At 45.8% G+C, this 27,754-nt stretch overlaps 2 protein-coding genes across 3 annotated transcripts in view; both read left to right on the top strand.

The window, feature by feature from the left end:
* LOC126563828 (nuclear pore complex protein Nup154) overlaps positions 1–27,754 on the top strand; it is a 505,032-nt gene that overhangs the window by 175,235 nt on the left and 302,043 nt on the right. The window lies entirely within an intron of this gene.
* LOC126564437 (protein decapentaplegic) lies at positions 2,110–9,014 on the top strand. Its single transcript, XM_050221483.1, has 3 exons — positions 2,110–2,293; positions 5,354–5,979; positions 8,046–9,014. The coding sequence occupies exons 1-3, from the start codon at positions 2,154–2,156 to the stop codon at positions 8,957–8,959; spliced, it is 1,680 nt and encodes a 559-aa protein (XP_050077440.1). The 5' UTR covers positions 2,110–2,153; the 3' UTR covers positions 8,960–9,014.

Below are 27,754 nucleotides of genomic sequence, written 5' to 3'. Positions count from 1 at the left end.
CGCGGCCGCGCACGCTCGCTAGTAGTGTTTACAAATCGTTCTCATAAATATTCTCTCACTCTCCCTTGTGCAAGCGGCCACATTACGGCGGTATGATCGCGAGCAGACCCTTTGTGCGCGGGACAGGGCCGGATGGAGGGTGCTGGGATCGAGATCGGATCGATCGATTGCTCCCGCGAGGCCCGAGATGAAAGTTTACACAGTTTACATAAATCTTCACGATTTGTTGGAGTGTAAATAACTGTTAATGAAAATATGATTTCCTCAATATTTCTTACTCGGCTCGGTTGGTGGTAAAGAGCAAAAGAGAAGTGAAGATCAATGAGGTAGAGGGAGAAAGGGAGAGAGATAGCTAGCAGGAACAGGACAGGGATAGTGCAGCAGCAGCACCGTGACGATCGTTCACTGAGGTACTGTGGTTTGCTTCTCAAGGATAACCACAATTAACGCGAGGCCCTCCAGCAACACGAGATAAAAGTACCGCGAACAGTCAGATATACATGTAAAGCTGAGCGATTGCTGCTTTGCCAAGAAATTACATTGCAATTCAAATGCGTCGTGGAAGAACGCCAAAGATCACCTTCAGTGTGCGTTTCTGCGATCCTCAATTCAAACTGTCATTTCGAACGTCAAACGTCTTTCAAACGTCTTGATCCTCTCTTTTAAGGGTGATCGCGATCATCCTCTCATCCTTTCCGTAAAACACGCTGACCACGCCCACTAACCATTCATTCGCGCAGCAGTTCATTCCACAGTCGGCAGCTGGCCGGGCGGCATTCATTCGAACGTTTGCTCTCGCGTTCATTCATTCGTGTTCGAGATGCTGTCGCGAGTAGTGTTGAAAACTTTGTGAAGCTGCCGCGAAACCACCGAAGTCCCCGAGTGCACAGTAATAGCGCCGTTGTGTGTACAGGCGGTAACGTATAGTGCGCATGGGAAGAAATACATTTTTCGTCCGTTGTAAAACAGTTGTCCACCTCCTTTGCTTGAGACCAGCAAGTCTGGCTGAAAATAGTGCAAGCTGATAGTGTGTACGGGTGATCGAAGTGCATGCGAGCTTTAATCGGTTCAATCTGGAGCGCAGAGCCATCGTGTGCGAGTGGAAGAGTGAAATAAAGTAAATGAGTGTGTAAAGGCCTTTGCCAGCAAGGAAAAAAATAATAATAAAAGATTGGAATGTAACGGGCACGATTGGAACGCAAATAATTTACCTTCCAGCTTGTTTTGTGTGTGTGTGTGTGTGTTTGTGTTTTCTGCGGGACACCCCAGACCGAAAGTGCATCTCGTGCGAAGGAAGTGCATAAGACCGTGTGTGAGCACGCGCGTGGGCGACAAGAAAAGTGAACGAGCAACTTTCGTGCAATCAGTGGACAGATAGGTTTTTTTTGTTGTTGAATTCCTGGTTGTTTTCGATAGTGTGAGCCTGAAAGGTGTCTGCAACCTGCAATCTAGTGTGCGGCCTTTGCGAGGCCAGAGCCTGACGGGCGAACGGAAAGCAAAAGTGCATCAGCAAAGTGCGAGCCAGCAAAAAGGGTCCCGGTCCACAGTGGTTTTGGGCAGGTAGAGCCAGGTCCTTTGGAACATTATCGGCCAAAGAAGGATCGGCCCGAGAGTGTAGAAAATTAAAACAAGAGAGCAAAGCCGTGCATACATACATTCACACAAACATCAATACACACTGGCACGCATACACACCCGTACACGAAGTCACACAGTCTCACATATGCATCAAGTGCAAGGAAGTGCAGGCACCGAAGAAGCGAAGCGGCAGGAAGACCCGCACTTGGAGCGTCCTGTCGTGAAGTGTGCAGTAGTGGTTCGATGTGAAAGTCGTGTGTGACGGTCGAACGGAATTTCGGGTGGATTTTTTGGATTTAGTGAAATAATGCTTTGTGCCAGTGAGTGGCCGCTGAGCAGGAAACATTCGAACGCCCATTTACGACACAGTGCCATACGGGCCAAACGGGCCACAAGTGTAACGAGCCACTACCAGTAGTGTTGACGTTTAACGCGTCCAGTGTTTGGTATTCGCGTCGCAAAAGTAGCTTATCAAACCAGCGACACGAGGTTTTGCGGTATCCTAGCCGCACACCATATCCTTCGTATCCGAGGCGACGGCAGGGTCCCGGGTCCGTTCCGGCGGCTCGGAGTACATGACGCGGGAACGGCTGTGTGCGCATGCGGCTGCGTGTCCCCGCGGCTGCAGCGAAAGCGCAGATTTCCCGAGGACACAGCTCGGCGATCGGCCTGTCACGCAGCAAGGAACGGCCGCCAGACGGCACACTAGAAGAAGGTAAGAATCGCAAGGATAAGGATCATCTTTGGTTAGCTTTTTTTTTCGGTTGGTGATCGTATCACTCACTCCCTGACAATCGGAACCGACGGAACTCAGTTCTTACTTAATTAGTGTGGACCCTTTCGGAGAAGTATTTAAATCCGAGGGTGTCAATAACTCACCAGAAGTTATGCGAGGGGCCGTGAGAATTAAGCCGACGATGGTTAACTCACCGACATAAATCAGAGCAAATAGGAAGGACGTGCTCTGACGTCTGGCTTTATCTGGCCGCTCACTATCTGCCATAAACACAACAACAGCAACGGCAACGGGGTCAACGTAGTGCAGCGATCGTTCACCACACTGCACTAACAAGCAGCAATGCGAGCAGCTCAACCAAAATAGTTGGATTAATTAACTACAGCCCGGCGAACTGTTTGTGCACAGATTCACCCGCCAGAAGTTCCTGACGCCGTTGTCTGGCGTCTTTTTGTCCTGCTGACGCTACCGAAGGTTTAAAAGCCACCTCACATTTAGCACCCAGAACGTGTTAGGTAATCAACACATAAAACCCACACTTAATGCTTTTATGTCAACCACGGCCGTTCTCGTCTATTGTCGTTTCTGTAAGGGGATAAAGGGATCCTGGCGACAGCAGCACCAGCGACATGTGTAGTAAAATTGTGCACCCTCAGAAACGGGGACGGACGGGTAAGGCGTACCCCGCGTACCGTAGATTAAAATATGGTAGTCGTCCTTAGCCGGATCAAACCGACTTGAAGCACCCAGGACCCCGGTGTAAGCTGGCTCCGAAACTGGGAGCAGTATGTAGAACGGCCGTTTGCCGTTTAGCTTCTTTTTTTTATATTTCGCTGAGCTATGTGTCATGAAGGTTGCTGACGATGATTATTCAAATGCGATTAACCATTCTGCGTGTTACGTGATGTAAGCGGGGTGGGTGAGTTTGTGTTGTTGCTTTTTTTTTCAACACCCCACTCCTTCTTCTCCCGTCTTATCTGCCTGTGCTATAAATAGCAAAACCTGTAAACCTCCCGGGAAGGAAGTTTCGCGCCTGTAGGGTGGTATAGCCTACAGTGGAGTCCCTTTGGTGGTGTGGCGTTTGGCTCGATCATTTCGCGTTCGCAGGTACCGCAGGCAGGCAGCCTGAACCGCAGCCGCAAGTGAGAAAGGAGGCGTTGGAAAGGTTGGAAACTTGTTCGAAGGTGGCGTGGACTTTATCATTGCTCCCAGTTGGGACCGAAGTTGGCGTTGGATTTTTTTTTTTTGCACTCCCGACAGCTCGTTTTGCTGTTGACGCACTGTTGGCATTGCCCTGTATGCAGTTCGTCTGATCGTTTGCTGTGTGTGTGTGTGTGTACGTACGGGTGGTTGGGGATGATGATGAGATTAGCGTGCAATTTCTTCTTGCTCTCGCTTGGTACGTTTGGCGTGACCTAGTTGTGTGGCAGTAGGAGGCGATAGAGCGATCGTGGTGCGTGCGTGTTTTATGCCTTCAATGTGCACGTCTCCTCCCAGAAAATAATCGCCAACGACGATTTGATGCTTGCTGTACCCGAAGGGATCGATCCCGAGGATCGATTTGCCGTAGCGAACGTTAAGCAGGTGCTCCCCATTGATAAGTGGGTATGGAAATTACCAAATCCATCCCACATTCAGACAACCAGCGCTGCCTCTCGGCGTTGGACGAATAAATGGACGTGGGACCGGGAAAAACCCCATCCAGTTAACAGAGTAACAGAGATTTGTACCTAAACGCCCGTTATAGCTCAGTAAGGTGTGTGTGTGTGTGTGTGGTAGCACTCGAGTGCGGTAGCCCAAGGACAACTGTAAGGGACGCGCAACACACAAATAACGAACGAGACACATTCTTCAGTTCTCCGCCCACCGTATTGTTGAAGAACAATCGATTTGTTGTCCTCCGTGCGTAAGCCTCGGCAGGGCACGGCAACAACCCCGGGTTTGTTGCCCACTTGAGTGGCAAGAGGTAGTAAAACTCAACTATCCAAGATCCCGGAGATCTTCCTGTAATCGCCTGCAATCGCCTCCGGTTTGTCGACGGCTTCGGCGCATAAGAGCGAGCGAGAGCGCGTGCGAGAGCGGGCGAGATGGCGTGCGAAAGCCTGATTTCTGGTAGAAAACCAAAAAAGGGTCCTTCATAAGACGAAGGAATATCCCTAAGGAAGCCTTATAGGCCCCTATAAAGAGGAGGCACTTGAGAATCGCAGCTTGTGTCCTTTTTTTTCGGTTGTTTCACACACACACGCTCTGGCACCTACAAGGATCGTATTGGGCAGAAGGAGTCAGAAAACCAAACCTTCTTCTAGCACCATGGGAAGTCGCTCGCTCGCTTCGTTTAGCCTGCACCTGATCCAGGGATGTCTAGAGACTTGCTGAAGTGGGCGATCTTAAAGAAGGTGATTTTTATGGCACTCTCTCCCTGTCCGCGTGTATGTGTGTACGCGTCCGTGTGCTGTAAATGAATCATGTGTACGCGAACCCTGTTCCCTGTACCTCGGACGACCTCGGACGTGCTCGACCTTTACTCGAGAAATGAAACAGACTGTGGCGTAAAGTGCGCTGCAAGTGGCAAGATTTGCACTTGGAAAGTGGAGACTTCAAGATGCCCGCATGCCGCGAATCCGCGTAGCTCCAGCGTAAGATGGAAGCTAATAAGCGAGCAGTCGCCACCCGGTCTATCCCAATCTTTGACCGAGAATCTTTGTCCCCCTTCCTCCCATGCCCAGATCTCGGTGACTCGCGTCAACTGTGGTGTTGTTTTTGAAAACATTTACTTTAATTATCAGCTTCCTTCTTGGCGGCACTCGCCATCGCCGCGACGTGGCGTCTAGTGCCAGAGTTGAGCTGTGAGGGCGAGAGCGTGAGCGCGCGCGCGCGCACACGTTGACTAATCGCAAGATAGTTGGTTGTTTTGTGGCGTTGGTCAGTGTTTATTAGGTAGCGGGCAGACAAACGGATTGTCACATTCATCCGCCGACTGTTCGGCAGAGAAGTAGTAGAGCGCTCTTCTAACTCGATTTTTGTTTTCTTTTTCCGCAGACCCTTACTTCCTACGATCATGCATGCATGGTTCTATGTGCTGGTGGTGTTAGCGATTTCACACGGTGTATTACGAGTCGCTAGCACCGACCACAATGCAGCGCCACAGACGAAAGTCACCACAGTGATTGGGATCGACAGAGAACGGGAACAGTCAAAGACCAGCAGCCTCTACAATCAGCAGGAACCAGAGCGGATAGGTGAAACGGGCAGCAGTAGGAGCAGTAGTGTTGTAAGCAGTAGTGATACCAACGAGTATGAGGAGTACGTCTCCAGGAAGGACGTAGCCCTGGATGGTGAGATGGAGGAAGAACCTGCGGAGGAGTCGGAGCTAGAGAACGAGATCAGTGACGGTGAGCCTTATGCTAGTGATGACGCCGACCACTATGGTGACAGTGCCAGCAGGCCCGATCCTAAAACACTAGTCGAGATTGAGAAGAATCTCCTGAGCCTGTTCGGGTTTCCTAATCGACCAAAAATCGATAGATCTAAGGTGGTGATACCGGAGGCGATGAAGCAGCTGTACGCGCAGATCATGGGCCATGATCTGGTCGACTCCGTCAGTGTACCAAAGGAAGGACTCAACACGCGCAACGCCAACACGGTGCGAAGTTTCACGCACGAAGGTACGTACGATCTTGTCCAAAGTGTTTATTAGAGAAGGGGTTTCTGTAGATCTCTAGGAAGCCATGACGACGACGACGTCAAAAACCGGTAACTGCAGCTGATGCAAAGCTGGTTAGGGTTGATCAACGACGATCGCGTTGCCACACACTATATCGGTAACGATCGTTTGGGGGTGCAGAAGCCGGAATGAACTTGTTTTCTATATTCCATTAATTGCAAGCTAACGTGGCGAGTAATAACGCGATTTAAAAGTGGTTCCAGCTGCAGATAACCTCATCTTTAGCAACGTGTGTACTAATGCCATTATGGCAAAATTATGGCAACGCATAATTAGTGTTTTTCACCCTTTCGCAATTAAAAGAACTATGCATGTTTCTTTGTGATTTTCAAGAGTGGCTATGAAATATACCACGAATTCACCAAATACTTCGAAACAGGATGCCGGCTTCGTGAATGCCTGTGTTAGCTGGTGCACTTTGATTGCATTACCTGGAAATGCGATTGCAATAAAGAAGCGCGCACTTTGTTTGTGTAATTCCGGCGCGCACACTGTTTACACAATCACGATACCACCCCGAAAAAACGATTAACGCGGCGTAGTCAGCCCGAACACGGCGTGTTTTCGTTACCCGTCATCCCTGGGTCCCGTGCATCGGCCGATGGCGGCAAAGATTGAAGATGCCTGGCCACGAGCGTCGAAGCATCGTGCGTAAAATGATCGGTAAATTTTGCACACGAGTAAGCGTAAGCGTAAAATTGGGCCTGCGCTGATGTTTTGCGTCCAGCTGTGGTAGGTTCAAGGAGAGGATCGTCCATCAACACCTCATTGGCCGGCTAATGGCGGAAAAGGGTGGTGATGATCAAGACGAGTCGTCTTGAGTCCTAAATCCGGTTGACCTTTCTCTCCACTGTGACTCCCTCTAGTGCGGCGTCTGTCTGGGAGGGGGAGGGAGGGAGTTTTATTGCCCACTCTAGGCCAACTGTTTATCCTATGTCGGCATCGTGTTCTGGGCGCGGAACAGCGCCGCTTAGGGTGTGGAAGCGTTACGCAAAATCCCTTTCGCTGGATAGCAGTATCGAGAGCGAACCGCTTGTAAACAAACACGTACTAGAAATATTAGCAGCCGACACAGCGCGCGCCGATCGCAATTAAAATGAGTGCCGTGAGGCGCAATTTTCGGCAAATCGCAAACAAAAACCGAGCTCTCGATCTCGTCGATCCGATCGCGGATTGCGAAACGCGTACTCGATGCGTAGTTTGTTCTTTTGGTGGCGGTGGTAACGGTGCAATGGAGGGCGAGTTTGCTGATTGTTCAAATTCGCTAATGGGGTTGCCAAATCGATTAAAACACGGAGGAGGTGTTATTGTTTGGCGGGTTGAGATCGTGTTGCCGAGCGATGCCAACCGGTGTCTGGTTTTTGTCTGGACGGATATTAGCCCGATGGGTAGTGAGATGATTGTTGTTTTTCGTATCTTTTTTTTTTCTTTGTTGCTCTCGCTCTTTCTGTCTCTGGGGGAGTTGAGATCGTCCAGGTGGTAAATTGACAGGTACGAGATTGTTTATTCTTTTGCATGTAACAGGGTTAAGAAATTATGAGCCAAAGTGTTCATGCTGGGAGGATGTAAGCCGTTTGTAAATGGTTTATTTATGACTAAAACAATGAAACTGTTCAGCACATAAAGATGTGTCGTTATGACAGCTGCCTCGATAAATCTGATGCCATGGTAGGCCTCCAGTAAATTCAGGGAAGATGGAAAATTCATCGCAGCGAGAGATGATAGTATGTTGGTTCCATAGAGTAAAGGTTCATAAGGTTTTTGAGGGTGTAATTGACAAGATTGATCAGTATATTGATATATCCTTGATCTGCCAAAAGTAGCTACGAGATTGATCCGATTTTTGGGGTTTTTTTATGATCGTACATCCTGCCCTGGACGAGAGACAATTATAGTAAAGTTACGTGCCGTTTAAAGCATCTAATAGATTGCTAGAGATAATATTATTTAATATTTCCATGTTACAAGTTGAGTTAATAGCCTTTTTCTTATTTCTTTACTCCACAGAAAGTCACATAGACGAGCGGTTCCAACATCATCATCGCTTCCGGCTACTGTTCAACGTATCGAGTATCCCGCGAGGCGAGAAGCTACGGGCCGCCGAACTCACCCTAACCCGGGACGGTATCGCACACAGGAGCAGCCGGGCCCAGGCCAGGACACCGCTCCAGTACCAGGTGCTCGTGTACGACATAGTCCGGCCGGGTGTGAAAGGTAAGCGAGCTCCCACCTTCCTGCTGGTCGACACGAAATCGCTCGCCATCAACGAGTCCGGTACGGTCAGCCTCGATGTGATGCCGGCCGTAGAACGGTGGCTAAGGCAGCCGCGCAAAAACCACGGCCTGTTCGTGCAGGTGACGGGTCGAGGACGGTCCGGGGTCGGACACAGCCGGCAGCGGCGCAGTGTGCCAGCCGCACCGGTTCATGAGCACGTGCGGTTACGACGGAATGCGGCCGAACGGCATGATACGTGGGTGCAGAAGCAACCGTTGCTGTTCACGTACACGGACGACGGTCGACATAAGCAGCGACCGATCCGGGACGCGATCAGCAGTGCGAACAGGGCAAGACGTGCCTCGGCCAAGCGGAGCAGTCGGCGGAAAAATGAACTCTGCCAGCGGAAGCCGCTGTACGTTGATTTCAGTGATGTTGGGTGGAACGATTGGATTGTGGCGCCGCCTGGGTACGAGGCATACTTCTGCCAGGGTGACTGTCGGTTCCCGATCGCGGACCATCTGAACACGACGAATCACGCGATCGTGCAGACGCTGGTCAACTCGTACAATCCGACGCTAGCGCCGAAGGCGTGCTGTGTGCCGACGCAGCTATCCTCCATCTCGATGCTGTATCTAAACGAGCAGAACAAGGTGGTGTTGAAGAACTACCAGGACATGACAGTTGTTGGTTGTGGGTGCCGGTGAAAGGGAAGTGTATGGGAGGGGGCAAGGGGAAGGCATGTTTTCTGTGAGAAAACAGACAGAGTTTTCGAAAAGGAAACGATAAGGATTGTAAAGTTTGCACGGATTGACCATAGGGATCGGCAGGGCCGCTACTGTTTGTTTAATTATTACTTTAAATCTTTGTTTTGTGTATAGAAGAAAAAAACACGTTCGAACGTACTAAGGAAAAATAGCAGCAAGGGCAGTATGTATTTGTGTGTGCGAGATTCGTAGGGATGTACTGTAGCTAAAAACAAAGCGGTGTACTATAGTAGTAATAGTAGTCGGGGGCCATTCTTCGCAATGCTCCAAGCGAGAGTGCGTGACGTGAAAGCAGAGTAGAAGCCATAATCAGCCTAAATACAGAACTAATCGAGTATAACAAAATAAAGTAAACAGAAGAAAGCCCTGAAACTGTTGGTGAGAGAAACACATACGGTATTTTGTCCGTCCATGCGGTACGGTGGCAGAGATGTTTTGAGAGAATGTCTCGGGAGTAGTAGAGCCTTGGTGAGATAGTAAAGATAGGCTGGGAAAACTAGTGCTGTGGCATAGGTGTTAGATGGCGGAGACTTCAGCAGAATACGAGGGAAAGCTCATATTTGTACATATTTATTTGATAGGAAGCTTAAAATGGGGCAGACCGTGCTCGTGCCGTTGCTCTTGTGTCACAGGGCGAGGATGAGTGAGTGAGTGTGAGTGAGTGTGTGTGTGTGTGTGTTTGTGTGTGTAAAGTAACAGGAACTATATAAGTGAGATAAACTAGAGCATTAAATTAGATTGGAAGGCTTCAAGAGACAGGACACCAATCATCAAAGCACAAATTGAGTCAGAAAGTCACGAAACAGCATAGCACGTTGCGTGCTTGTGTGGGTGTGTGTATGTCCTTTACGTTATGTATGCTTGAGCAGCTTTTATAAAGTTCCGAAACACCCGAACACATTTCCGGTCGCTTTCCTCGTCGTCCTGCCGATGAGTGGGGGAGGGAGGACATACACTATTATGTTTAGGTCACCGCTACACTATGTTTGAATATGATTTTGTGTGTGTGTGTGTGTGCGTGTATTTGTGTAAATTTTTGTATATTATTACTGTACCTGTAAACGGAAGGAAAGCAACGTATTTATTTTACGAAAAAGCGGAAGCGTGTAATTGAGGAATAAATTTATAAGAAATTCAAAACCGTACAATGTATTTTGTATTTTATGTATTTAACTCTCTATAGACATATTTGATGGATGAAAAGAAAGAAATTATTGAATAAGGTCTCTTATGGATCTAGCTCTTGCCTTGGTCCAAATGCGCAGGAGAGATTGAACTAGTGATTGCAGCTTTTTTTTTCTTTCTGGCTTGCTTGATTTGAAATTTGAATTTGAAATTTGAAATTTCTGGCTTGCTTGATTTGATTGTAACCGTAGTCAGTCCTCTGAACGATCCTGCGTGGAAACTCTACCAATTACGATGAATATACGTAGTTGCAGGGCTCAAGATTGGACTTAAGACATTGGACAAGATCCCTATTGACAAAATTGCCTTAATAACCACTACTAAGGTTCGTTTCGATACAAATTTGCCTTAGTAGTGCCTTAGCTGGAGGATTTATAACGATTTTGTCGATAGGGATCATCTAGCAATCTATGGAAATGTACCTTTGCGAAGAAACTCTAGAAATAAAACTCTAGAAACTAATAATTTTGATCGCTTTATTCTATCGACTGACATAAAAGCATGCGAAACGAAAATGCAAGACAAAAACTTTTGCAGTTTGAAAAGCTTTGTAACAACCGATACAGTAGCTTTAAAAGTGTTACGAAACCTGTTAAATTAACAGGACCTTGAGTTTACGGTTTTGTCCATACCCTGTGAATAAGAAGCAATCAGTTGATGAATCAGAGTTGATAAATCAGACGTCAGAAGTCTTTATGAATCTTGGAAGATTAGAATTGGTCAATCAATTCGATTCGGAGGAATCGTGCTTGGTATCGAGAAGGCCCTAGTAACTCTGGAACCGAATTGGGCCCGTTAAGCTACTGCGGATATGAGTCCTAAACTATACAGGACCTCTGAAGATGTCTCAATCAAAGATTGATGATCTGATCGAGTCAAATTGACGAGTTCTCAACCGAGAGTGATCCAATACCAAACCAAAAATAGTCTAACATTGTTGAGTTCAATATCCATTTCCGTAAGCTGTTTTGAAATGCATAATTAAATTGCTGTTTCTACTGTAAGTCCAGATAACTTAAAAATAGTTTATTAAATGCCCTAAAATGTTCTCACACTCGTACTCATTTACCCGCCATGAGAACTTGCTTGCTTGAATCTCGACGAACGCTATACCTTGTGAGTATTTAACTTCCAGACCTTGAGACGAACCATCAGAACCCTTAGCTCCTCGCAGTCTACCAGAACGGTGCGGAACACTGTTGATGGACAAAACGGAACGGGATGCATACGGCTGGCCACAGGCGGTGGACACGCACATACAAACGGCAGACCACCCAACTGGTGCGGTTCGGAAAACGGTGCAGCGCAAAAAAAGGGGCAATTCCTTCCAAATAAAAACATGCAGCCAGCAAACGCTGACCATGCGCAGAATGGGCAAAGGTGCACAGACACACACATATACAAAACACCCCACCATTCAGACATATTTGTGAAAAATGTTCCCTTTGTTCCCGGATTCCGTTGAACTGGGCAGCCCTCAACGTCAAGGGCCACCTGTGAGTCGCATCGGCTGGAAAAGGAGCTGCTGCTGGTGCTGCGGCATCATTATGTCCTCCACGGCAGACAAACGTACACACAGCCTCACATAGCAGAGGGCAAACACACATCGGTCCCCAGTATCATCTCAATCTCATCCGCCTGTTCAGCGTCGAGAACAATGATTGTAATTTTTTGGGGAGGATGATAGGTTTTTGTGTTCTTGTAGTCGCGGTTTTTTGTTGCAGAATCCGAGCCAATTCGAGTTCCCTGAGATTATCTTAAAATGTGCGGTCTAACACATTTTTACTTAGCCAGTGAAAGCAACAAGAAAAAAACAAACATAAATCCCTTTTATCAGTCCGATCATGCCCACTGCGAAAACGTGATTGGAGGCAAAATGTTGATGGTTTAATTTCTGGCTAACCCGGTTTTTGAGGTTAAAATCAAAATATTGGATGGGAAATTTGTGTTGTCCAATTGCGTAATGCCTCCGCCCCAAGCCCAGTCAGGAGGGACCAAGTCCAGTCAGGAGGGAACCTTAATACTGCTCAAACACACGCAGCCATAGTGGCGCACACATTGCGGATGTACGATGTACGTACCTTAGGGGTTGCGTGATGGAATGGAACACTTTTACCATTGCTGCTGCCAGGCACGTACAAAGGGGTTTCGATTTACGTATATATGAATGTATCAATACAAGTCTTTCCCGAATGCGGTAAAAGTCAAAGGATGTGTTGATTTCGTTTGATAAACATTTTTGGACAACAAATAGCAATCATTCTGAATGGTCCATGTCAGAAATTGAGTAGAATTTGAGTTGAAACTCTATTTTGAATTCTTACAGATGAATTATAGCAAATGAACTATACTAATGAATTATCATTTGAACGAAGCTAGGACGCTAAATCTCCAATATTGGTGAATATTTGTTCATTACGTTTCCTTCGGTTTGTTGGTCATGTCATGAGAATGGCACAAGACGATCCAACACTTAGCAAATACTTAAGCTCTTCACATGGTTTACAGATAAGAAGAGTGATCACACTTTTTGCTTGACTTCTTCTTTTTCTTGGCTTAACGACTTTCTAGGTCACGCCGGCCATCGGCCAGCGAATGGCTTACTAGACTTGCGATAGCAGGTAGTTGGGTTGGGATTTGAACCTCTGTCCTGTCGTTTGAAGACCATCGCCGATATCGTCTGAACCCCCGGGCCGCCCCCAAGTCGGTGCTTGACAGTGAGCTATATTGAGATCTTCTGAAGCAATACTGGATAAATTAAATTATACAAGTAAGTAAGCGAGTAAGTATCAGTAACAACACAGGAAGTAGTCAAAACAGAGACAGAAAATAAACATTGGTCCACTGGAAAACTTTCCATACATACACTATCTTTAATGAGCTATTGTTGGTATTAAGCCTGTTTTTGTGTTCCTAAGACACGGAATAAGAAATTCTCCTCCGTTTACACTCACAATCAAGTTGCAACTCGCGCTTTGGCAAGCCGCAAGCCGTCATTCAACGTTGGTGCACGCGCTGCTAGCTGCCCTTGCCTTTTCCAGGTGTTGGAACACACTGCCAAGGAATCTATTAATCGACAGCAATCAAATGCCCTGGAAAGTTGTCTACCGAAGTGGCAAAATGTAATTGGCAGTATGCGCTTAATTACTCTACGTCACCTCCCACCCGGGTCGCTTGTCTCGATCAGCTCGTGGTTTCGTGTGAATATCTAATTGAAGAAACCGAGCTACCGAGCCGGTTCAGATAGCTTAGTTTTTTTTTTCATCTTTTCTATAATTAACTCATTAATAGCGTGGTACTAAAAATAACTGATATTTAAAATTCTAAATCACTGTGATTACAAAACAAGGCAACGCGTGTGCGTATTTCACTGGGCCTTTTAGCTTTTGATTGTCTCTGGCTGGTACTCTGGCCGCGATTACACGCTTCCACGAAAGCAGTGAGGTGGAAAACAGTTGTCCAAACCCGCATAAGCTCGCATGACTGCCGTTTTCATCGATCACAAATCGATCGAGTGTTCACGGAGACTCAGCAAAATGAATCAGCATGATCGGGTGTCGGCAGGCTTTATCTCACCCAACAATGCCCGGATGTTGGAAAGTGGATAAAGCCAAGTGGTCCGTGTTTAAATAATTAGGAATGCAAAATGGCTTCCACTCACCACTACCGAGCGTGGCGAGGTGGTTTAGTGTATAATCCTGAGATTATAGCAAGCATCCACCACACACACAGGATACGCGATGATTCGAGCGGATCGGTTTTGATCGACGATCGTTTTTGCGACGCAATCGAAACGCAAACACTTAGCTTTTTTTATTGCGTTCGCAGTGGCCACGGTGCGGAACGTGACCGTGCGAATGATTGGAGACGGCCGGGCGTCGTTCGGGTGGTTGTTTTCGCACAGGGGTGTGCGATCGATCGATCGATCGTTCTGGTCGGCGGCTCGATTGTTGTTTGTGCTGTACTTGCTGCACCGCACACGATCCACGTTGTTACTAGGAGGAACTATCAGCTGTGGGTTTTTTTTCTTCTCCTGACGGTAGTGGCCAGCGAGGGCAGCCGCACGCAGCTCACCCAACTCGAAGGTGACGGCGAGTGTGTGGTCCGTTTGTTACTTTTTCGCAGCGGTTTGCAAACGCGAGTTCATGCGAGCAGGTGACGTAGCGAAGCTAGTGTTTATTGTTATTGTGTGCAAAGGCCGCAGACGTTTGACTTTTTGTTTCATTTGAAGAGAAAGTGTGCAAAGGATTGCGTGTCGAAACGATGCTTTATCAATGATTGAACCAACCATGCGATTAGAATAAACTTATGGAGTGACTGTGAGGTAGTTCAACAGACTTCCAATCACAAACGTGCTAGTTAAGCAAGAAGGTCATGAATTCAAAATATGTTGGTAGTTAATCTGATAATCTGATTCCATGTCATTCCATGATTGATCTTGAAGAATTTTTACTTACTTTTCAGGACCTTACTTCGCTTGGTAATTCATGATGAATCCATCAACTTCTGGAAGGTAATCCTTGCTCAATATATCGTTGTTTAGAGCAAGTTTTTGTTCAATTAGTGGACCTTTCCTGGAGTGTCTAAGATCTCTTCGTGGTCTATCATTTCCATACTGCATGATCTGGGCTCAAGATTTAGTCAAAGAGGACTTATGATGCACCCTTAGTGCTTACGCTAATGCAGATGATACGAATAAAATTCTAGTATTTATTGTGTTGTGGTTTCGTAACAGCTTCTAAAAAACACAGATTATGATTTTCATGCCACACAAAGTTCAGAAACGATTTATCTAAAATTGATCATGATGCGCACTCACGATCTATATCGTTTTTGGGAAATCTTTTCATCGATCTCAACCTTTTTCCCATTAAAAAGCACACAAAAAATGTGATCCTTTCTGTTCTAATCCTTCTTATACTCTCCTGGCCTTCGGTAGGAGTAAATTAATCGATCCCCGCACCCCAACTCTAGGTGAGCCGAGGTGCGCTGGTCGAAAAATGTTTTCGTCGTGGCGCGAGGAGATGCACCAATACGCCATTCAGTCTAACGATGCAAACCATTGCAAACGTTGGGCCACCATCGTTGCGTTCCCCTCAAGAAAGAACGGAGCGAAAAATAACAAGCACAAACACCCGAACAAACAGTTGCGCAAATACAATGGGCTTGTCCACATTAACCGCCAAATAACCGAATCGCAATCACGCCACCATTCTGTTTTGCGTGTGCGTTTTTCTTGCTGTTGTTGCTGCAGTGCAAAGCAATTCTTGGGAAATCTGCTTTTAAAAGGTGTTTTTTGTTGTTGCTTTATGTTGCTGCTGCGAGAATCCTTTTCACCACTTCGGCAATGAGAAGAGAAGAGACCAAAACGGGGAGCGACTGCACATATAGGTAGCTCACGATCAAAAGTATCAAAGGAATCAACATCGAACGTGGTGTAATTTTTCGAACGAGAAGCTCGCAATGAGACCTACCGGGAGCAACCGTAACCAGCGCTCGATGCTGCAGGAGCAGCAACGATGCAACGGGAAGAGCGGAAAATAAACCTATCCAAACACGTTAATAAGATGATGTTGTATGTTCTCGTGCATTGCTTTTTCCACCCTGTTCTTAACTCAGCCTTCGGTTCACGGTTCCGAAATCCACAGTGGGAGGTAGTGCAACAAAATGAAAGAGTGTGCGCCGGCAGGAAAATGTTCCAGGAGGTCCTTCAGTACATAATGGGCTCGTAAAGCGGGATTTTTCCTTTATCGTTTGTGGACCTTTGCAACGGTCTCGGGAATGTGCGGTGGATCGTTCCGTGTTCATCGATATCGCTTGGGGCTAGGACTTGATGAAGATCGCATCCATCGGTTGGAGAGTCCATCTATGTGTGTGTGTGTGTGTTTGTTGCTGTGTGCAAAGCGCAAAAGGATATAACCGTCCAGGGCCCCACATGGGTACGGCCGGTCTAGATTTGAAGCAGATCTTAAACTGCCCGAACGATCGCAACCGTTAGCGATACCGAAACGATGTTGGTTTTTGTAGCACATTTTTGTGTGAGCTCCAGTCCCATGTCCCAGGTCCACGGAGTTCTCGTTTGCCCAAAAGCTCAGGACGGTTTGGTTTCCCGCATCGTGCCATCGTGAAAATAATTTATGATTTATCAACGGTATCGGATGTGCAGATTTGGACCGCACTGTTCGGTCTAGAGGAGCTTCGAACAGTTTGGGCGAGTTAAAGAGGGTTAATTTATGCAATAAAAATTACGAGCCGTCCATGTGTCCGCGGCTGCTTAGTGACGGTCGTCGGACGGCGAGTGGTTCTGAGAGTGATTTTCAACAGGTTTTTAGAACGCTTTTGGGCCTGTTGTTGAGTTTCGGAAAGTTGGAATTGCCTGGTTCCCCGCTGGCTCATTCTTGGGATTTTGGAAATTTGCGAAAGCGTATCGTCGACGGTGGTCTGTTTGCAGATGGTTTAACAGCGTGTATGGCCGAGAAAAAGTTTTAGGAAAAAATGTCTAATATAGAACAGTGACTTACATTTTATAATAAAAATAGTCTCTGTAAACTAACTGACCTCAATACAAGTACATTCGCTAACTCACGGTCTTTTTCTTGTTTGAAGTTCAGTAAAACGATGATCCTTGCACTAATATTATATAAAATATTACTCATATAATGGTTAACCAGACATTAATATCCTCTCTTCTCACTTGTTCGTTCCAACGTTAGGCTCATTTTCTTGTATAAAGCGTAAAGTGATGTCATTCTTATGTTTTTCCATAAACCAGATTGTTCTTTAAACTTATCCATCGTTAAGAACATATTTTCATTCATTTCCTTTTCCTTTGGATAAAGAATTTGTGCTGTCTCTCAATTTTCTATAATTTAAATATAAAAATTAATTAATTTAATTTTATTTAAAAATACGCCTTACGTTTGACAATTTAGCTTTCACTCAATAAAACGTTAAAGATATCTGAACTCTTTTCTTTTCTCTAAAAGGATTTTCAACATTTCATTACTCTGCCTTAACACTCAGAACTTCTCAATCACTTACCGGGTTTCAATGAGGGAAAGATTTAGTCATTCCGATAGTGAACCAACAAACCCCGTCCGAATGATGAGTGAGTGTGCAAATACTCATCGATCCGCTTGATGATTAAATGAGCTGTAGATCGAGCCCGCCGAAAAAGCCCACCGTCTCAGCTTCTAGCGCTCCAAAGCGCTCAACGTAATGGACCTGTGCATATTCGGCCCACAATCCGAGGAAGTTGCAGTGGCGGGTCCGATTTTATGACGACGTAAAAGAATTCAGAAAATATAGTTATTTTATCGTTACCGCTTCCCCCTTGCAGCAGCAGCCGTATCCCTCCTTCCTGGCCTGGTTCATCTTCCCATTTCACTGTTGTAGAGCCCGAAGGAAAGAACGGGATCGAACGAGAATCACCAGCCCCACTCACTCGCTTGGTCGAATCGATCGAAGCGCCGCAGAGAATCGCAGCAATACCCACTACAATAATGGAGCCGCCTGACGGTCTACCGCTGTGGAGGTTCTTTGATTCTTCCTTTGGGCTCGCTGCTGATGCGTTGTCAGTGCGGGGTTCGTCGCTTGTGGCTTCGTGGCTCCTTTTACTCGCTCTCTCGCTCCCTTTCGTTTGGTTCGTACCGTACGGGATGAGGAAGCACAACCAAGCTTCCTCGCTGTCTGTTTGCGCCTGATCGTTCCGCCACATTCATTCGCAAAACTACTCCTTTAACCACCGCTCCCCATTCATCCATTCCCGCAAGGAAGTACCGACTCCTTGTTCTTGATCGTTCTTGCTCTCTTTTGTGCGTTCCCAGTCTCCGTATGTTCGTGCTCTCTCTCTCTCTTTCAGTTTTGGGCGACCTCACGCGGTTCTTGATCCCTCAGGTTCGTACATTTAGAGACTCTTGCCGGCCCTACGTTCCCGCGGATAGTGCTGGCGGTCCCGACCTCCCAACCCGTCGGTTGCATTCTCCACCGGCTCCAAAGCGTTCCACGTACGGAACGCATGCGCACGGTGTATTTGGCTTCTCTTTGTCTCTCCCGTTGTTCATCAATTTCTTACCTTGCCACCGGTCAACCTGACCTGGCCCCACAGGTATCGGCACAGCATTTACGAGGGTTCGCCCGGTCTCTGCACGCTCAGGCCCTCCGGTTGATCGCTCGCTTCATCAAACAAAACGCTGATACAACTTATAATGAGGCATTAAAAATCGTTGTTTTATGTTTCATTTTGCCTTCATCATCCAAATTAGATACTTACAATGTTTTGATTATTCGATTTTATTCGGTCGAAGTGGTTATTCGTTGTTCCGCGCGCGCCCGTATGTGTGTGTGTGTGCACGATCGCTTCCTTTTCCACCTCTTTTTGTTGAGCATTTTTGTACTTCTCCTTCTCACGGACTAACTCTTTGTCGCTCGCTTTATCTACCCCTTGTGTCTTGTTTGGTGGATGTTCTTTTTTTTGGGGGGATGCATGTTTTTGTTTTTCCCGTGGTTTCTTCGCCCTCGATCGCGAACTGACTTGGGATGATGATTCTATTGCTTCGTTCGCCGCCGCCACCTATCTCTCATCGTTCTTGCGTTCTTAAGTATACAGAAACACCTTCGTCCCTGCGCTTTCCAACCCAAGGGCAACCCCTACCCGGTTTGGTCCGTGCCGAAGCTACTGAAGATTCGATGCGGCGGTTGGGCGCCCGATCATCGTGCCCGAGACCAATTCACGGTTTTGATTTAAGTCCCTGTTTTATGGACTGGTCAGAGCGCCTTTTACGTTTCGGTACCTTTAAAACGGTGTCCCGCGCACTCTCCCCCGGTCGCATCTTTTCCCTCCTCAAACCACAAAGTTCTGTCGGTGGGTGGGCACAGAGGGAAGAGCATTTTCGGGGGATTTTTTTTCTTCTGGAAGCCACCTAATTGATCCATCTCTCCTGGACAAGAAAAAAGGGAAGGGGGGGGGGGATTCTCTGGGTGTCCGAGGAAAGCCAACTCTAAAGACGATGATCGATCTGCGAGGGAATGCCGCAACAATTTGACTGACCCGTGCATTTTGGGAAGCTTTTTTATTTTGTCGGAGACCTCCATCCAAAATGGTCCTGGTTCAGCCGGAACGCACGAAGCCTATAATTTAATTGAACCTAATCTTCCGCAACTATTCATTGATTAACAACAACAGCACTAGCAGGCACAACATCAACAGGCATCACGGGTTTATTGATTTGATTTTAATTTTAATACTATTATAGGGTCTTCTGGACGAACGGACGGTAGGTTCGCCGACTCGGAAGAGAATTACGTACGCGGCTCGCTAGGAGCCGTAGCCATTAGAATGATTTGTCTTTTGCGCTTAGCTGCGTTTGCGTCCCGTGTGCTTTCCATTCTGACATCGACAGCACGTCTGCCAGCAGCGAACGAAACTCCAATCCTAAGTCGGCGCAGCTTAGAACCGTTCGCTCAGGGCGAAACCAAATCCGAACCACATTTATAATGATTCGTAAAATTTCCCTCCACGTTTCTGCCCGGCAAACATTCATTGATCCCAAAACCATTGATCGTTGATAATCGATTTCCGGTATAATCCGTGCGGGGGACTTTGCACGACCACGGGGAGCGACACGGGTAATGACATGTAAATCGCCAATGATGGTGTAGTTTCTTGATGAGTTAACACCGGGAGGTGTGGCGAAACTGCTCTTTGTTTCTTTCGGGCTTTTGCCTGAATTAATGGTTTGATAGTGGGTTGATTTTATTTTCCAATTCGGTAATGATATGGTGTTTGTAGGGTGTGTGTGTGCGTGCGGAATGTTGATTGCATGGGTTTAATGAAGGGTCTTTTTGGTGTGCTATTTTAAGTTTTGATACATAACGGGGTTCTTGCTGTTTATTGAGAGGAAAAGGAGTGACGTTCTGTTGTGTTAAATAAATTGTTTGTAGTACTGTGTTAAGTGTTGCTGAACTAATTCGTGTATTAAGAGCGAGCTGAAGCGTTGTATCGCAAGCGTCATGAGCTAGACATGTTAAAAAATTTACTTAGGAGCTAAGAAGAACTCAAGAATATGAGCTGAAAATGTCATGGATATCAAAGAACTTGGATAACGAAATAAAAGACACTTGTTTCTAAGAGTTATAAAGCAGCAAGCGAAATGCAGAGAGTGTGCGATGTTAACCTATAAGATTTTGAGGTTGATCGAAAATTCACTTGGGCTATCAAACCGCAGCAAATACCTGGAGCTGCAACCACCTAGCTAGCATTAAGGTAGTGATTGGAGGAGTTCTAGGTGGGCTAGCTTTGCAAACAAGAGTTAGAGCTAGAGGTGGAATTAGAGCTCTTGTGAGTCAACAAATCGTAACTAGAGTACTAATGATTTGCAAATGGAAACAAGTTCGAGATGGAAAGAGTAACCGTTAAGTTAACTCATGCATTAGAGCTACATATTATTATAGTAGTATTTTCAGAAGACCCCAAGACAAGTTCCCAGAAGACTTCCTCTGTGAACCAGGTTAACCTAAAAGTCTCTAGAGTCATCTGTAAGCTAGTCGAAGCTGCTAGTCGACTTGGACTTCGCTTAATTAACCGGTAAAAATAGTTTGAATGCTCAACCTGCTAAATTAATCGTAGGTTTACAGATTCACACTCCTCGAGCTGACTCAGTGTATTCACATCAATATTCCATAGTTTATTCCATATCCTTTATTTTAAATTAAATTAATTGTTAAGATTCCAATGAAGGAATAATCTCACTAGAACGTCTTAGAACATGAACATCGAAATTAAAATGTTAATAAATCATTAAGCCAAAAGTCGGAAAACATCGCTGCGGAATGCTACTTATCCATCCCCGAAAAAGTAAACCTGCCCAAAACCCACCTTGCATTCCAAATGCACATCTTATTTAGACTCGTGTTTTAGCGAAGCAACGGTCGTATGGAGCGGACTAAACAGAACGAATCATAAAACATATCAAACATAAACCGAAAAAAGTTTGCTGCACAAAGGGAGGAGGGGGGTTTGGTGTGGTTGAAATGAAGCAAACTCCTCGCCATAAACAAGTGGTAACGTTTAACAGCAAAAACAACAACATCCGCACAACAGCGAGTTACGATTCGACGGAATCCGAAACATGGGATCCCAGCAACAACAAAAAAAAAAGAGCATTGAACAAGTTTTACCTTTTGCAAAATTGTGTCCAGGCAGCGGCTCGGAAGGTGGTGTATCATTCAGCTTGCCTGACCCATTGGGAAAGGTCTGTCTGTTTTTGCTTTCGCTTAATGGACTTCGCTAAGACGTGCATCTCTCCGCCCGAAAAAGCCAAAAGCCCGTCCAAATTAAGCACAATTGCAACAGCGAAACGCTGGAGCGATGTTCCACCGGTGCGCGCGTTGAAGGCCGGACCCCTGTTTTCGGAATTTAATTAACTCCTTGTAGTGCAACTGTTTTACGGGAATATTTGTCTTGTTTCATCACGCGTTTCTGTAATTAAGCGAGTGAATGAATGAAAAACGCCAAAAGCACATCGCATCGGAGTGTGGTTCGGTACGCTGTTTACAGATTCCAGATTCCTGGCCTGGGAGGCCGGCAAGCGAGCGAGCGCCCTCGCGCGAATCCTTCGCCGAAGCGTGGTTTCGTGGTGGAAAATGCAGAACAAAACAAGAAGAAGCGAGAAGCAGCAAAGAAAAGAGGGAAACAATTAAAAAACATTATCATTTGACTAGTGCACCGTGAAGATATCATGTACCAGATAGGAGCTGACAACACTTGCGAGCGTCCTTTTGTTTTCGTTGAGCTGTGAGGTTCGTTCGGAGTGTGTAGTTTTTGTTGAATATGCATTAGACGTTTTGTAATTTTTGTGCTGTTAGCCGATCAAGATGAGGGATTGAAAACATGGATGAGTTGGATGCATGATGCAACTACGATCCCACCGGAGGCGGATTGGCGATCGATTGGGGAAGATGTGAGAGGCCCCGGAAGCCTAATGCCACCCATAATGCGGCTAAAAGCGTGTGTGTGAGTGTTTGTGATCAGGAAAAAAGGAGCGTTCTTCACAAATAGAGTTCTCACTTTGTGCAGGAAACCGGTCAAACATAACGCATAACAGGCGTTCGGTAGGTCTTCGCAGCTACTACTAGACGTTTGTCGGCAAGTGCTTCTGCATTGCTTGCTTTGCTTTGCCCCGGAGACCCCGAGAGGAGGTTAAACGGTTTAGCTTAACCCGCAACCGGGGGAAAAGGGCATTGAGATTTCTCCTGCAGGAAGCTACTACGAAACGAGCGAGCATCCGGACGATATTTACTCATCTATGTGTCATTAACACTGTACCGATCTCTGTCAACAGACTGCGCACCGAGCTGTTGACCGAAAAACGCTTCTGGTATTTTTGGCTGCTTTAGTTTTTTTTTCTCCACGACCGAGCGTCCCCACCCCCGGGAAGATGATGAAGGAAGGGAGAGGGAGTGGTCGTGGAAAGTGCGTTTGGATAAGCGAAAGCATGCGAGGGGGATAACTTGGGAGGATGGGTAAGTGTTGAGCTTGCGAGCTAAGCGCTAAGCAGGGCGCGATCAATATTTGTTCGTCGTGGCCTGTTCGTCCAAGAGCGCTAGTTCGCTAAGTGAACGGATTTAAATGTTTCGTGTGCGGGACACAAACGGGCCCTCTGTTTGTCCACAAACAAACACACACACATACACACGCACGCACACGAACTGGGTGATCCCGGATGGATGGTTGGATTTATTATTTGTGGACGGCCGTTTGGGAAACCGTGAAGCCGTCAGTCTACTGCAGTCTTCGTCGTCCGGATGTCTCAGGGTGTGTAAGGAATTCGTCCCGATAAGCGAGGTAAGTTTTAATGTTCGACAACAGCAAAAAACGGCATCACCCATCAAATGCTTCAAGGGAGTCAAGGGAAAGAATACCCAATTACTGGTCGTTGCTCGAATTAAAACATTTGTTTCACGATGAACATGACGAGATAGTGCGGCCAAGCGGACTCGTTCGCCTTCGTTCTCAGCATAAATGCATAAATAAAATTTCCTAACTCATTCTGCAGCCTTCCTGGAGCCAACAGCAGGGATCCAGCAGCTTGCAACAGTTCCTTAAGAACGCCTAGAAACGTTAGCCTAAGAATGTGCGTTTTTATGATCACTGATGGAATGTGTCAGAATGTGGGGCTTTACACAGCACCTAGTTTATCAAAATCACCCTGCACTCTATCGCTCTCTCTATCTCTCTCTCCTTCTCTCTCTCTCTCTCTCTCTCTCTCTCTATCTCTGAAAGCTCCAAGAAGATGAAGGAAAAAAACGATAACTGGAACAACACACTGTTCGACACACGTTCGAATCGGTATGGCAGCAAATTATGTGAAGCTGGTTCGGGTACGGGGTTTAACAGTTCGGAACTAATTACTTCCCAAAACAAAACGTCTCACTTGTTACGTCTACGAATGGGGCACCCGTTACGGGAATTTCGGGTTTACTATTCGATCGTACAGCGCTTCACAAGCTCCACGCGTGAGCTTGTAATGAAGTAAATGGCATCTTCCAGAAAGGGAGTACAACGAACGAGGATCATAAATACGACCACCAACTGGGAGTGTGTCTCTCTGTTTTTCCTGGTTCGTTGTGTGCACATTGCAGCCACACTAATGAAGCCTTTTTAAAGGGGCTCAAAATAATTTTTATGCACTGTTTGGAGCTAACAAGAAAAATAAGATACTTTTATTGTTTTACTTAAGAAGCGAAACAAGTCTTTAGGAGTTTATAGTTGAAGCAATTCATGATGGATAATTTCGAACAAATATCGGCATAAACCTACTTTTATTTTTGAGGGTGGTTTTTTGTTTTTGTATTTAAATTTTTTTAATTGTATTGGCCGATGTCCTTAATGGTCAGAAAAATTAATTGGGTGAACAAGAGTTCTTTGTGCCCTTAAAAATATGCCTTTTAATTATTATTGCGTACTTGTACACAAACTTAAACTGGCACGTTGGCTATCGAATGTCTTACTAGACATATTGATTCCATGTAGGTGGATAGTTATGTCCCACTGGGGACTGGGACCGTTTTAAGGCCGACACCGCTATCGATTCTATCACTGGCCTGCTATAGGCTGATTAAGATTTTTTTATCCTAAAAAATGTGAAAATCTCGGTAGATCCGTTGGGAGCGGCACGCTGGTATAGGTGACAGCGGTGCAGATCTTTACATGACAGGATAGTAAGGATTGCCTATCCAAGTACGTGGTATCAGCAAAACCAGTAAGCCATTCGATGGCTGGTGTAACCCAGAAGGTCGTTAAGCCGAGAAGAAGAAATGTGAAAACCTATATCGATGTTTTGAACACAACATTTCTGAAAATAAAACTATTTATCTTTATTTCACGTTTCTGCTTGCTCTGAAAGAGAAACCTGACTGAATTGTTAAAACAAAAGTATTTAGATTCAAAAATTAACACGTATTCTCCGTGAATTCTACCTCTAGTTTTGAAAATTATGCACCTAATATCATTCACAGTTTCCAGCTTTCATCACGCCAAATACTTTACGAGCTAATTATGTGTTTCAGAAGTCTAAAGGATGCTGCACGTAAACACCGAACGCCACCATCCCAAATAGAAAGCAAGCTGATCATTTTATGACTCATCCGGCCAAACTATCCCACAAAACAGCTAAGCTTCACTCTCGGCAGACACCTTTACGAAGGAAAGGCTGCATTCAAAAGTGCATTCCAGCGATAAGAAAATAATGAATGACTTGACAGGGACAGGAACATATCTTTTCGACAGCAGAAGAGCTGCGAGAAGTGCGACAGGAGCGGCACGGGAGAAACGATACGATAGCTTCACCCAGGTAGCGGAGAGCTGACTGGTCAAATTATAACAAATTAGAACAGCGTTAAACACGGTTAAAAGTGACACGAGAGAAAGGCAAACCTCAGAATTTGTGTTTCAAGGTGCATTCTGTTTGATTGCCTTCCCAGGCGCTTCATGCGTTTAGTGTCGTGTTTCATGGATTGGTTTTTCGAACCGATCGGACAGAGATTGGTAGCATTCCTGGTTCCGGATGGAATCAAGCTTGTTCTATGAGTGATCATGAGCGTGCCAAGATCAGGAATCGATTTGTATTCGATGTGACGTTACTCCCACAAAAAGGCAAGTTCCATGGTGGATTCGTGATCTCAATTCGATGGCGCTGTAAAACTCCCTAACGAGCCTTGAGCTTAAAAGTTTTGCGATAAGAGATGTTCATTAAGCAGGGCACATTAACATTTTTTCCCCACTGTGCCGGCTTCGGGTCGGGAATTCAAATTCGGGATTTTGTGTGTGCGCGATGACAGTTGAAAGAAACTACAGCACTTGGTTGGTGGGTCTCACACAATGTCACACACAGATGGAATGCAACAAAGGGACCATTTGTGAGGGTCTCCTCACAAACGTTGCGTTGCCAAAGGGGGGAAGGGGGAGGAAAATGGGTAGGAGGGTTTTGCTCACGTTTTTCTGGTACTTGTAACTGTCGCACCCGACGACGTCACGCCGAAGGATTACTCAAGGATCAATGGATCGATGCAGCCATTTCGAGTGGAATGGGACGTTCGGAGGATTTTTTTGTTGTTGTACTTCTTCTGTACGGTGTACCGGTGTGACAAGCGAAAAATAAAATGCCAACAAGGGAAGGCTGGAAACGATGGGCAATGGTCAAGTTCAATTCAGGCGCACCAGGCAACGCACGATCACGCAGCGAATGGCCCACCCTGAGCACTGAGAACATCGAGGTTGATGATATGATGCGCTTCTCGAATCCACTCGAATGCGTGCCAATTCCGGGCGATCGTCTGGGATCAGTGTCCGGTATCCCGATAGGCAGGTTCTACCTTCCCCGGGGCCGGGTCGAGTGCAGATGGGACACTTAAGGTGAGCAATAAATAAACCACACACAATTGAATTGAAATTAAAATTCCATTAATTCCACTGCGGGAAGCTAGCTTGGCACTTGGCGGGCTGGTGGGGGCAGTGCAGCGACACTGGTGATTGGCCATTGCTGTCCTTTACCTTGCGAACGCTGTGCAACGGTGAGGCACAGCGAAAGCACAACGAGGGATATCGCGGTACTCATGTCACCAGCCTGAAGGCTCTGGTCGAATGCGAGAAACTAAGTAAAATGAATAGCTTGTCGTTGCCGCAATCGACAGCTTTAATGGGGTGATGAGTGTATGTACCATGTGTGTGTGTTTTTCTCTGTTTCCACTATAGTACACACCGTCGTCGTCCATCCTTGGGTTTGGTTGAATCGGCAAAATTTTGTCCACTATTCGGATGGCACCGTGGCAGACAGCTTGTCACAAGACGGGAAACCGAAGGACACAAAAACAGGCTGTGGCGCTCAAACCGGTGCTATGGAATGTACAATAAATCCATGAGAAATAATAACGCATTCAAATACACATACACACGCACACGCACGCCAGTAATCCGATTCGGGCGCTTCGCATTTCAGTACGGCAAAGAAAAAACAACGATACAGTGATAGATGACTCCGGGCGGTGTATTAGCGCAATTAAGGATTATTTATTATGGGGTGACTCTTCGGACACATCGGTCTGTCACATCCTGGTTTTGAACGTGCTACCCATCTGCTGCCTTTTTTTCGGGAAGACTCCAAAAGCAATGAAGTTTACTGCCGCAGGTGAACCAATCCGTTGTTCCGAATCCGAAGGAAATCCGTGAAAGAAACGAAAGACTGTAAGCGACGAACCCGAAATTGATGGTGTGGAAATGAAACAAAAACGCTGGCGATATGTTTTGCATTAATGATATAATTTTATTTTATGGTTTTATTAAATAACAAAAGAATTCTCTTAATTGACGATATGTGGTTTTAGCATTTGGTAGTTGCCTTTCACTTGTGTGGTAAATTTCATTAATTGAATTATGTTTAAGTTATATTGAACTTGCAATGATTTCGATTTAGGGTTTTTTACTAAGAATTATTTTTATAAATCTTATTTTAAGAAATGAACTGGCTCAAGAAAGGTGTGCCAAAATTGTTTGCTATAGAGGTTTACAAGGGAAAATGATTATATTGCTCGTCAAACGATCTTGTCTGATGAAGCTTATTCTGCCAATGGGTAAAAGCCATACGTAAAATAAATTAGAGTTCTGTAAAAAAAAAAAACTTTTAAAAAACTAAGTTCTGTTTTGAATAATTTAGATTGCATATTGTTTCACTCTCAATTTTTAGAAATATATATTGAAGAAATTCTCTAGATATAATAGCCAGAAAAAGCTGTTACTTCAACGAGATGCTCCATCGATCGAATATCACTTTATAGCTGACGTTTAAAACAAAATATCATCGATCGAGGCATGGCATCCGCAGCATCTAATGGATTCTTAACAAAATAAATCGAAGTGTCCCGCTGAGAACCCCCAAAAGCCCACCAGCAAAAAAAAACCATCCGTCGAACCCACAGGTTGAAACATAAACTGTAAAGAACAGTGTGTGCATGTTTGAGTATAGCTTTTGCTACCTGTCAGAAATGCTTCCACGA

The sequence above is a fragment of the Anopheles maculipalpis genome, chromosome 3RL, assembly GCF_943734695.1.
Source record: "Anopheles maculipalpis chromosome 3RL, idAnoMacuDA_375_x, whole genome shotgun sequence".
NCBI lineage: Eukaryota > Metazoa > Arthropoda > Insecta > Diptera > Culicidae > Anopheles > Anopheles maculipalpis.
This window is presented reverse-complemented; position numbering and strand designations above follow the sequence as displayed.